General features: G+C 36.4%; 2 protein-coding genes across 2 annotated transcripts; one reads left to right on the top strand and one right to left on the bottom strand.

The window, feature by feature from the left end:
- Positions 1-61: 61 nt before the first annotated feature.
- Positions 62-1,180, bottom strand: LOC116428046 (low molecular weight phosphotyrosine protein phosphatase-like). The gene is made up of 5 exons (XM_031979094.2): positions 921-1,180; positions 651-841; positions 420-581; positions 262-338; positions 62-168 (listed from the first exon to the last, which is right to left on the bottom strand). The coding sequence occupies exons 1-5, from the start codon at positions 955-957 to the stop codon at positions 165-167; spliced, it is 471 nt and encodes a 156-aa protein (XP_031834954.1). The 5' UTR covers positions 958-1,180; the 3' UTR covers positions 62-164.
- A 3,099-nt stretch (positions 1,181-4,279) lies between these two features.
- Positions 4,280-9,893, top strand: LOC116427903 (phospholipase A1). Its single transcript, XM_031978746.2, has 3 exons — positions 4,280-4,369; positions 5,508-5,923; positions 7,074-9,893. The coding sequence occupies exons 2-3, from the start codon at positions 5,614-5,616 to the stop codon at positions 7,841-7,843; spliced, it is 1,080 nt and encodes a 359-aa protein (XP_031834606.1). The 5' UTR covers positions 4,280-4,369; positions 5,508-5,613; the 3' UTR covers positions 7,844-9,893.
- Positions 9,894-12,953: the final 3,060 nt, after the last annotated feature.

Here is a 12,953-nt window from a genome sequence, read left to right as displayed (position 1 = left end):
AATCAATATAGAAATACTACTAAAAACAGTTTTTGTCAGTTTTAAGCAGTAACAATCAATATAATGTTTGTTCAGTGTTTATTGTCTTTTTACAGATTCTTAAATATACAATTTTCCAATAATGTATGAAATAATTATTTTCATAATGTTATAATCAAAATTTATTATCTGAAAATAAAAGTTTATATTTTTATATACATTGCTAATGACATAAACAATTTGCTTAAACACTATGTTAATATAACAAAATTAAATTAATACCTGTGTTTTTCTAGAAAACCTTTTATACTACGTACACATTGTTCGTACACTTTATGAAATCCAGCGCTATCACTATCCTATAAATGAAATTTTTATTAATTTAGGTTTTCTTTCATAATATAATATACAAATTAACAAGAACTAAAAATAATATATACATAATAAGGATCTCTTATTATAACTTCTCCTTGAGGATCATAACTTCCAAGAAACTCTATTTTAGCAGTGCAATTACTAGGTTTCATATCATTTAACTCATTGATATTATTAGTATCCATCCCAAATATCCAATCAAATGCAGTGAAGTCGTGTTCTGTAATCTGTAATGTATTGTGCAAATAAATTGATATTATTCTACAGATTTAGTATACAATAAAAAATTTACCTACAGGCCTTGCTTTATGTGAGTAATTATTGATACCATTTTTCCTTAGTGTAGACATAGCTCTATGATCAGGACCTTTACCTGTGTGATATCCAATAAGAGCTGCACTGTCCACTTCCCATAAATGATTTACATCCAATTTATTTATTTGATCAATAAATACAGCCTCTGCGATAGGTGAACGACAAATGTTGCCTATAAAATAAAAATCATATTTCCCATTACTGATACATATGACTTCATATTTGGTTATAAATAAATAAATAATAATTACCTAAACAAATCATAAGTACCCTCTTTTTTTCTGCCATGTTATAAATGTTCTATTATATATTTAACAAAAGTCACTAAATATAATAATACACGTGTTTAAAAAATGAACGTAACTTTACGAACGATAATTTAACAGCGATCAAAGACAGGATTACATGCGAAAATAGAACTGATAAATCCAAACTGAATTCTATCATATGATTTGTAAGAACGAACGCTGCATAAACTATAATTTTCTGCCTACTGTTCTGATATATCGACACGCTCAAAACTCCCTAGTATTCTAGCGATTCACTCATTCGAATTTATTTATACTCTGCTGATAACGTAGTAAGCGGCACATGATAATAAAGGAATCACGCAACCCCTAAACTTTACCACAAAAACTTAGATGTCCATTAATTTTTATTTTGAAAAATAAATAACATCGTTCTTGAAATTAGAAAATCTTGTACACTTCTTGATCAAAAAGTTAGGGCCATCTATAATTTTCAAAATTTTTCGAAGTAACCGTGAGATTATAAGGTCAACATGTAATTTAATAATAACTATTATTAGCTGCTAAGGCATATACACATATATTAAATAAATAAACATGAATTCACACACACTTCTTCAATGTGGTTCACGTTTGATATCTCATCAGAAAAAATTCACTGCTCGGAAAGTAAACTGAATAATAGAACGTTATGTATATTATTGAAATATTCTTAAGTAGTTAATGAAAATTATTACTAATTACATTTTTGCTTTTTACTTCCACAATTACCGTTAGAAATGTTGTAAACGATCAAATACGCGTGACCCTAATCTTTGAATACGTTAGAAAAAAAATTCAAAGAATTGCCTTGTTTTAATATCTCTGTAAACATTCATAATTTCGAGGACTTTCACTTTGAATGTTATCGACAAAATTTGGAACTTTCTCCAAACAGCGAACATTCGACGTGTTAGTGACGTTCCTTCCACTGTATAAATAGACCAGCAGTTAAATTTGATTTACGAAAATCTAGAAGAACATTATATTGCCCTAAATGAATTGGCCTGTAATAGAAGATTGATAGTCATATAGTATTTATGATTACCTGCTGTACAATTTCTACTTCTAATGATCGAGAGAACACCGTGAATCACGTAATTCAATAGCAATTATTTTAATTGATAGTAATTACTGTTGTATTAGAATCGCTTTTTTAACTTTATTATCTGTATTTAAAATTATTCTCACAGAAGAATTTTTATTCTGCGGTAATGTGTATAATAATTTTATAATAATCGATATCTTTTGCAAATTTCCTCGATGCTCAATCACGGCGCACACTGGTATTTGAGGACACTGCAACTATATCCATACTTAATGATGCATGCAGAATAGTAGAACAGGTAGTCCCTGGCCTATTCGTTTCATTGCAAAGTGCTGACAATTACGGCAGAACGGAAATCAGAGTGTTCAAATCCTTGCGAGAAACTTACGTAGTCTTTCATATCAATAATCCAATTTATAGAAATGAAGAAAAAGGAAAAACTTGTTCGGAGTAGTAGAAGATTTAATAAATGAAGAATATTTGAAAATCTTTATTAATACGTTGCGTACCAACTAATTTTCAGAAAACTGAATTGTGCGGATGGCAATTTTCAATGAGATCAATTTATATGACTATACATACAAAAATTCAGATATCATATTTTTATGTAATATAGTTTAAATAGATAATCAAGTCGAATCAAATTTAATACTTTTTTTAATGCTGTGGTAAATAGCAAAGTTGCATAGCTAAGTGTCTTTATAAAAGAACGAGATTTCTCGTTACCAGTACGCAACGAGTTAATTAATGAAGTTTTCGTACGTTTTTATTCATTTCCATTTGTATATTTTTAACTACTGTATATAATTCATAATTGAATAACAATACGAAAGATGCAGTAGAAATTTTGTGATTTCTAATAGATATTCCTGAGGCGTTTCTATGTTTCTAATCATCAATCATTTTAACCAAATCCGTGCGTTGTATAATAAACAGAATCTTTCTTAACGCAGTACGAACGTTACTTGGCGCGATGACAAGAAATAAAAGGTGCATTGAACCGGAAAGGCAGAATACTATTCAAACGTGCATTGTCTTAATTCGAAAGCATAAATTTTTCACACTATCCGCGAAATCTTAAGTTCAATTTACCATAAAATAATAGAAATTTCATTTTGGCTAAGAAATCATTTTGGTGAAGTATTTACGTGTTTCCAACATACACTTTCCTTGTAGATGTTCTATGCTACACTTACAGTTGAAGCTATGCATTCCAAACAACGCAAGACAACCAATCAACATTTAAAAAAACCAATCTTTCTTTTCCTTCATTCATTCATTATCTATTTTATCGATTCTTGCAAGCATTGACTACAGTACATCTTGCATGTACATTTTTAACACGTTGACTGCCATGATGGTCATCGATGACCGGAGCTTCCAAATCGCTTGAGAAGAATGACAATAAGAAAATTCATGTCGAATGAAGATGTTTAGTAACATAAGTAACTAGACAATAATGTAACATTAGTACTGTGATGTCGGATTAGCAGTAATTATTTTTAGTATCATATAACATTGTTAAGAAAGTGTCAATATTAACATACAAAATGCTAAAAATTCTCATGGCAGTCAACGTGTTGATATCGTTAAACAAGTCTCAATAAGTTAAAACAGTTAATCCATTAAAAAATGTATTAGCGTTGTTTTAGGGATGCAGAAAACAGCTTGTTCTGGTCCAATGCTTTTACCCTAAGAAATAGATATCTTGAAAAATTCGCATTGCGAACAAATGGATTCCATAAAATCGATCTGCTGTTAGTCTTCCACGTTCCATGTTTTCCCAACGTCTTCGTTCGCGTATTACCAATTCTCGAGCATACTTTCCTTTTTCCTTGCTTGCTCTCGAGAGCTAACACTCTTCTGGGTACACTCGAAAAGGATAGCACACAGCCAGAGAGAGAGTGATTCGTCAATTAGCGCCGTCATTTGAATTTTCGTTTCTTCTTGTCTGCCCACGAAGGAGATAAAGAGTATTTCCGGGCTCCGATACAAAGCGAACGCCAAATTGTCATCCATCAGAGTTTCTTGAGACATTCTGATGCACTATCGCAACCTTCTTGTGAAATTCGCAGAAACCAAATTCGGAGTCGCGATTGCACGCGTGATTCCCCACACGAATTTCGCAACCGCATATATATTGTTACCCACGTATCGCACTAAAAAATGCGTGTTCAACAAAACAATGACGCACCGTTACTTTTTATTTACACTGGTCTGCGGAGGTATATAAAATCAACCTGTCGCCCCATTTATGTTTAATCTAATAAATAATAATTAATTTGCGGACTTGTTTTACGCGAACATTGAGTAAACAGAGTCGGTCGGTGCGAAAGGAAACAAAATATTAAGAAGAGAAGCTGGTGTAAGTTTTACAGATACATATTCATTTCACAAGCTTAACCCTTACAATAATATGCGAGACTCGTAGCAAAGATTTTAAACAGAATTTAACAAAAATAAATAATGAGTTCTTGCGAATTCAAATGGAACATTATGCTTCCGTTGTCAGTTATTATACTTTCGAGCAAAGGACATAGGATATGCATAGAATTTTTCTCTTCTTTTAATAAATTATTAACGATAAAGCTGTGTGCTGTGTCACTAAATTCGGATGGCGTACAAGAAACTCGCGTGAAAAAAGTCCGCGTAAATCGAGGGTCAGGTGTATTACCCTTTGCACTCGAAAGTATTTCAATCGAAATACTCGACATTTTCTGACGAGACACAGGTGATATTGTTTGAAACTAATGTAACGATAATTCCTAGATAAATTAAGCAACAGAGGTGTTTTATTTAACTATTTCACGTAGCAATGCAAACTTTAATCTGAAATATTAAATATTCAACTTCATAGTTGAAAATTGAGAGTCACCTGTCGAGTACGAAAGATACATTAACGAAAATAAATGTATGTACATAAAAATAATAGTTAACGCATCACTTGAGAAAATCGAAAATATTTCGCAATTCTAATGAGCTCAGGCCAATCACCCGGAAATACACCACTGGAAATTTCAAACTATCCACTATCCAGTTAACACATCTCCATTACAATTTCAAATACTTAGGCCAGTGTGTATACAGTAATATCGAATACCCTCACGTGAATTTCACGTGTCCAAAGAAATACGGTCTACCAACGAAAAGGCAGCCTCCACCGATTTTTCAAAGCCCATTCCACGGTGCCATAATTCTCGAATCAATCACCTAATAAAATGATCACGATAATATACACGAATATCGGTACTCCGATCGAAACAATGGAGATTTCCTGGTACACGCGCCGAAGAGCTTCATCGTCGCGCGCGAATTACCATAATCGCCGATGACGCAATGGCCCAGCATTATAAACAACTGCGCCGAATCTCGGAGAACCGGGTCACTCGCCGACCTTGACACTTCGTCGATTTTTATCGTCGTCTCGCCTGGAATTTGTGGCGATCCGCGAACCGATGGTCTCCCTCCCCTAGATCGCCTAATGCTCTAACAGTCATCGACAGGTGAAGAAGGTGGGAGCCCAACGAAGGACAAAACGGTGCGCGAAAGAGTTGTCACGATCAGTTACCGGTTGTCGCGTGCCCGGCGAACGTCTCGCGTCTTCGGAGGATGCTTCCGTTAATGTTCAAGCTCTCGTTGCTCCTGGCCGCGTTGCTCCTGGTGGACCAAGCAGCCTCGAAGAAGCCGTACGGCCCGATCCAGGAAGCGATACAGAATGGCCTAGCCGCCGAGTACGATCGGCACAAGTGCATCTGGAGGCGAGGCAACGACAAGGATTCGTGTCCTGATCCTGACGTGCGAGTCTTCCTCTATGCGCCCGGTCGACCAAGAAGAGAGCTGGACTCTAGATCGTCTGATTGGTTGCGCCAGGACTATGATCCTACCAAGGAGAGCGTTATTCTTGTTCACGGATACGCAGGTTAGGATGTTGATGGTGTTTCTGTTTTAGATTTGAATCCTTTATGGGTGACAAAGTCTGTTGATTGTAAATCTAGGTGTAGGAATAGTTGTATTTGTATTGGTGTAGAGTATGTATCTGTGTTGTGCTTTGGTAGAGAATCTGTTGATTCCTTGGTTATATGGTTTTTACGATTGATACTTTTGATAGATGATCAGTTGATTCTTTATTTATGATGTATAGTTTTTACGATTGATACTTTTGATAGATGATCAGTTGATTCTTTATTTATGATGTATAGTTTTTACGATTGATACATTTGATAGATGAAGGTCAGTTAATTATATGATGCATCAGTTTTTGGACTATTTATGTGTTGAGAGTTTCCTTAGTTTCTAATAGTGTTTATCTAAGATTTTTGGAGAGTTCTATGTAATCATGTGTTATTTATAAATGATTAAAACTGTACAGGTGCATGTACATTTGAAATTAAATTGAGAACTATAGGTACTTACGAAATAATATCAGGAAATAAATGTTCGATGAGCTGTTCACTCTAAACTTTCTATTCATGAGAAGGATCCTCCATTTCTTAGAAGTTTACATAATATCATCGAATCACCGTCTAACCACACCTGTTTAAATTTTATAACACATTGCAGACCAGACATTCCCTTGCCAATCATGCTTCACAACCATCCATTTCTCCTACACATTCTCAACCTACTTACGATCGGTCCAACCTTAAGGATCATCGACACGTTAAACACTTTACTTCAAAATCCATTTTAAAATCATTCTCAAAATACTACTTAAAAAAAGTCTACTCGTCGAACCTACGCACAAAATCCAATATCTCGTCATCCGTACCACGTTAATTCAATTTCGCAAATGTCGACACCCAGAAGCATTACAACACACGAAACAAAATCGAGCGATCCATTAAACACAAGGAAATTCTGTCTTCGTCATCAATCACAGTTTTTATTCATCGTGAACAAGAAACACTCTAAAACTTTATCTTCCCCTGCTCATTTGAATAATACCAACGATAACCAATAATAAACCTCATAGAACAGGAAGCGACTAAAGACACTACCGACCCGCCAGGTTATCTACGCCATAAATTATCGTGTCCCTGAGATTAATGATGATCACCATCGGTTTCCAGGCGGCGACGACACTCTTCCCATAGCAGTCCTCCGCGACGCCTACCTCAGAAACAGCAGCTACAACGTCTTCCTGGTAGATTGGGGTGCATTATGCGCACCCCCGTGTTATCCGGCAGCGGTGGCGAACCTTCGTCCGGTAGCGAAGTGTCTAGCCAACACGCTGACCACGTTAAGGGACCTAGGACTGCCGATCACAAGGACAACCTGCGTGGGACATTCACTGGGTGCGCACATCTGCGGCATCATGGCCAACTTCTTGCTGTTCAGGATGCACCGGATCATAGGGCTGGACCCTGCCAGGCCGCTGCTGCGCGCCGGCTATGTAAATCGCCTCGACAGCGGTGACGCTGACTTCGTCGAGGTGATTCACACGAACGCCGGCTACTACGGCGAGACCGGACGCATGGGCCACGTGGACTTCTGCGTGAACGGCGGCAAGGTGCAGCCTTTCTGCGAGGACAAGCCGAACTCTCAACTCTGCAGCCACGTTTGGGTAGTCTGCTACATGGCGGAGAGCATAGACAACAACGGCCGGGAATCAATGGCGGTGCCGTGCTCCAGGAGATGCCCTTCCGGGCCCAGAATCGAGAGCAGGCCCGGCGAGTACGTGACAATGGGCCAGCACACGCCGGTCGGCGTTAGGGGGTCCTTCTGCTTCACCGGCAAACACCCGCCGTATTGTCCGAAATACGGAGACGGACGCGGGGACGAGAGGTGCTGTCTTCCGGACAGCAAACCGATTTCTTCGAAGCTCGGAGAGGGTAAGTGAACAGTTGGAGACAGCGTGCGAAGTTTCCACGAGAGCAGGGTACAGGTCCAGTAAGATAATCGATGGTTCGTTAGGAAAGAGGACTTCTTGAAGATAATCTGTAATGATTACTTGTCCAGCTCTTTCGAGGTGGTACAACCCTTTGCACTCGAAAGCTTCTCATTTGAAATATACTTTCTAATTGCAGACGAGATTCTTTCACATGAATTTATCAAGATAGCATATATGAATTAGGCAACAATTGTTTTCTTTGAATATTTGATTGACGCAGTGTACAAAGGTTAACCCCTTGCCCTATAATTTACTTATCCGCTACGATCGATACAACTACTTTGTCATTGACACGTTGACTGCCACGAGAATTTCTAGCGTTTAGAATAGTAATACTTATTCTTTAATAACAAAGGCGAATGATATTGAAAATAATTGTTAATGATTTAGTATCACAGTAGTATCACGCTATGATCTAGCTACTTGTGTTACTAAATATTCTTATTTAAGATCAAGTGTTTTATTGTAATTGTGCTTCAGTAATTTGGGAGCTCCGGTCATTGGTGACCACCGTGGCGTGTTAATGATTTATTAAGGGGAGAAACAAAATTATAGACATATTCTATACGAATCTTCGCTTCGGAATGCAATAATTGATAACAGAATAATATTTAATTCGAATTCAGAAGGATCGAGCAAACGCCGATGATAAGTCAATTCTGCTTGAAATCTGCGCCACGTGACACGTTATTGTAAGGCAAGGGGTTAATGGGGAATACCAAGGTTTATAATTTTCCTGTATCGAATCATCTCGAGTGCAAAGGGTTCAGATTTTATTCGGCGACGATCGAATAGGTATGCGTGTAATGGGAGAATGTGAATCTTTTGGTTGTTGATAGAAGATATTGAGAGTGATCTAGGTTAATTCGATCTGAATCGAACGAAACTATGCTGCCTAATCGGAGGACACAGGTGTATGGTGACAAGTGGATCTTCGTACGGTACCGCGGACCGTGCACTCCGATTCCGGAACGCGATTGCGTATTCAGATACAGTACACGTCCGGAAAAATCTCGCGTTCGTGATCTACCGGCCGATCAATCCCGTTAACCGCTCCACTGAACCGCCGTTGACATATTCGTGACAATGTCCACTAACAGGGGAACCGATTTCTTTCGATTCTATTCTCCGCGGGGAGTCCCGAACGGTTAACCCTTTATTAACCCTTTGCACTCGAAAGTTCATCAACGGAAATATTCAAGATTCTCTGGCGAGACATAGGTGATATCGTTTGAAACTAATCTAACAGGTTGTATGCCATGGGGGCCACCGGTAACCCCCAACCAAATCGAATTACTGTAATTCACTCGACGATTGTTTAGAAATATTTCTATATTATAAATAATGCTACCTAATGTGGGTGATGTTCAGCTAGATGAATGTGCGATAATAATAAAGCAATTCAATCAAATCATTCAATATTGTATTTTTTCTATTTTGTGTGTTTTGCTCTATGAAATCGTGCAGCGTTCAACGTGTTAACGATAATTCATAGATAAATTAAATAATAAAGGTGTTTTATGTAACTATTTCACGTAGCAATGCGAAGTTTAATTTGAAATATTAAATATTCAACTTGATGGTTTTGTTGTATCGAATCAAATGACTGAGAGTGAGTCACCTCTCGAGTGCAAAGGGTTAAATGCCAATTATCCGGGGCATTATTTCTTTGTTAATACTTTCACTGGCTATGTTGGCATCGAATCGCAATAGTTGGCGAAAAACAATGGACACTCTGTAATTTAGTATTGTACATATCTTACAAATATTTTCATGATTTTTCATATGAACATTCCGGTTTTGTGTGTACGAATAAAAGATCGATTGGAGCTGACGTTGTTGATTGAATAATGTATAAACGTTGTATAGTATGTAATTAATTAATGAACATAATAAATGTATCATACGTTCAGAAATCATAAATATATATATCCGATCCACCATAAACAGACATCTGTGCTACTCATTAGCCAATTGATTAACTTCAAAAAACATAAAGATAGAGGACAATAATGTACATTGACTTTTCAAATATTACTTTATATATAAAATTAAATAAATGTAACAGAATGTATTTTACTTTAATATTACAGGTATAGTTTTAGTTTAACCACTCTATAACATATATTAAACAGTGTAATCAAATAATAGTTAATAATAATTATAATAATCTTCAATTTATCTAATGGTAAAATTCAAATAATCTTCATCATTATTACAATTTCGATATTGCCAACAGAATTTTTGTTATTTCATAGTAAACCCAATAATAAGGAAATTTATTTTAAATACAAAAGGTGAAGAGTCAACCGAGCACATCGACAATAAAAGTTAAAAAAGTTCGAAAAAATAATCGATTCAATCAACTCATTTATCTCTGCGAGACTTTCCCAGCTATCGGATGTTCCGGTGTCCGCATTCAATACTGCAACTTCAATGTCACGATCCGAAGGCTTTCAACGTTCTACCGGTTATACATCTCGTAGAAAGTATAAAACCTATACACGGTCGTTCATCAGTTATAAACTTCAGATCTTGACGGATCCGATTATGTTTTTGCAGTTACAAACGATCAACAAATATGCGGTTATTCGTAGAATCAAACGAATCACTCTGTTTCTTCAGTTGTATGCAACATTCTAATTATTATCTGAAAATCCCAATTAAACTTCATCGAACTGCCGTTATAAATGAGTTATTCTGAAAGCAATTGCAAGATACAGATGCGGGAATGAATATAGGGGGAACGGATAGGAGAAAGAGGAGGAAAGAATCTGCGGAACTTGCAGAAAAGAGAATAAGACAATGGAACACTTAAGAGAAGAATGCAAGGCAGTGAAAGAAACAACAAAAACGGAAGAAGAGCTAATGAGCGAAACTGGAGAAGGACGCGTATGGATGGCCACGGTAATCAGGATGAAATTTGACAAGACTCGTTTAACTATTCTTCTTATATACATAGGCATATCAATTTTCGTAAATATATTTTATTTTCTGTTAGGCTTCAGCAATATTGGAGCCTACAGAGTTCAAAGAGTTAACCCTTTGCACTCCGAAGTTTTTCACCAGAAATATTTCAACATTTTCTGATGAGATGAAGACGATATTTTAAAACCAACTTGACGAGGAATTCACGTGAATTGACGGACAAAGCAATTTTACGTCAATATTTCTCAGATTGATGCATTATATGAAGTATAATATTAAATATGAAACTTTAAAGCTTCACTGTAGAAAATCAAGTGGTGACTGAAAGTCACCTCCAGTCAGTTTGATTTTGAAGCAATTCGAAATTTGAAATATCACTTCATATATTTCACAATATTTACACGTGTAAACAAAATAGCAAACATATTATGATAAGTATTACAAAAATATTATAATGAAATATTAAAAATCGTATATACGTTGCATAGGGGGGGCATTTTTAGAGAGGCTCAGGTGGGACATGGCACGAAAAAGGTTGGGAAACATTGGTCTAGATACTTGAAGCAGCTTCTGTCGTCTCATTGTTAGCTTCCGTTCATGACGTGCACTTACAGACATTACGATTTCAAGACTTCCCCAAGATTCCCACGAGTGGCCGACAAAAAGCGGTTCGGGCTATTGCTATGAGCAATTTCGCAGACTTTGAGGGGGGCCTATCGATGCACGGAAGCTCGTTGTCGAATCCAGACGTCGTCGAGCTTGCCGACGAACCGGCGCCCCGTTGATTCCAAAGTGTTTCAGGAGACATCGATACCGGCTGCTGCCGGGATCCTCGGGAAGGCGACGCGTAGACGCGACACGGCCCTCTACAACAAAAACTCGTGTCTCTACAGATACTTCCTCTTGAGAACAGCGGTTTTCGAAATTTGCCTAATGGACAGGGATCGAGAAGGTTCCGAAGTATTAACTTTTAACAATATGAATTGAATCTTTTACGCTAGATTTACGGAACAGGTCAATGCGACACATATTGAATTTTATAAACACCATTTCGTTGGCTCGATATTGATCGATGCAATTACGCAAATCTATACCCTAATTGTCTACTTTTGAACCTTTAATTTCTAAGATTTAGATGAACGAATATTCATTTTTCTAAGAGAGATTGAACAGTGCAACAATGTCCGTAAATCTAACGTTAAGGAAGGGAGTTTGAGAATTATTGATTAATGTCAACACGTTCGAGGACAGTAGAAATTTTAATGAGCAGCAAAAATAGAAAAAATGACATCATTGTGATGCAAAATGAATGCTATAGCATTCGAATCCTTATGATTTACTAATATAGGTAATTAAGTAATTTTACTGTTTAACTTTGCTAATATAAATAATCAATTAACTTTGATGTTTAACTAATATGAATAATTAAGTATCTTTAATGGTTTCATCGATTTAATATTTATTTCAAGAAGACGATCTCCTGTGATATTGTACAACAATAGAATCGCGTATCTTTGCATTCACAAGTTTTCAAATCTGCTGCTCTTCCGATATTCGCGGTGACATTGAGTTTAGAATAACCTTGCGACCCAGATCACAGGTTCAATATTTATCTACCTGCATGTTCTGTTGTGTAATGCTGAACAGATAGTGCAAAATCGGGTTAATGGGCCAATAAATATGATAAGCAAAGTATATTCGTTTTTTCCCGACAACCGGCGCCATTTTTACCAAGCAAAAAATGATGGAAATTAAAATAAACGTAATTAAAATGAACATTTCATTCTATGTTATCGAAAGCACATTGATATTCTAATTTTCAATTATCTTCCAAACGTATCTCGATATTCCAAAAAGATCACAAAGTGAACAGGTTTGAGATAAAAATCCAGTTTACATTTGTTACATCTCTAATTGTATTTTTCACTTTTAGTTTCTTGCTTGAAAAAGAAAAATTAGAGAATTCCTTTTTATTTTTTATCATCAATGTTCAGGTATTTCTATTCCTCGAGTGTCAAATAGAAAATGATCCAATTCGCCTCAGTCCACGCGTAAACAGGGAATTAAACTACACCACTGAAACATTCGTGTAAAAATTGATTTATTAAAGCGACAATGCCAGTAAAAAATC

The sequence above is a fragment of the Nomia melanderi genome, chromosome 6, assembly GCF_051020985.1.
Source record: "Nomia melanderi isolate GNS246 chromosome 6, iyNomMela1, whole genome shotgun sequence".
NCBI lineage: Eukaryota > Metazoa > Arthropoda > Insecta > Hymenoptera > Halictidae > Nomia > Nomia melanderi.
The sequence above is the reverse complement of the archived record's forward strand: the minus strand, read 5'-3'. Positions and strand labels throughout refer to the sequence as shown.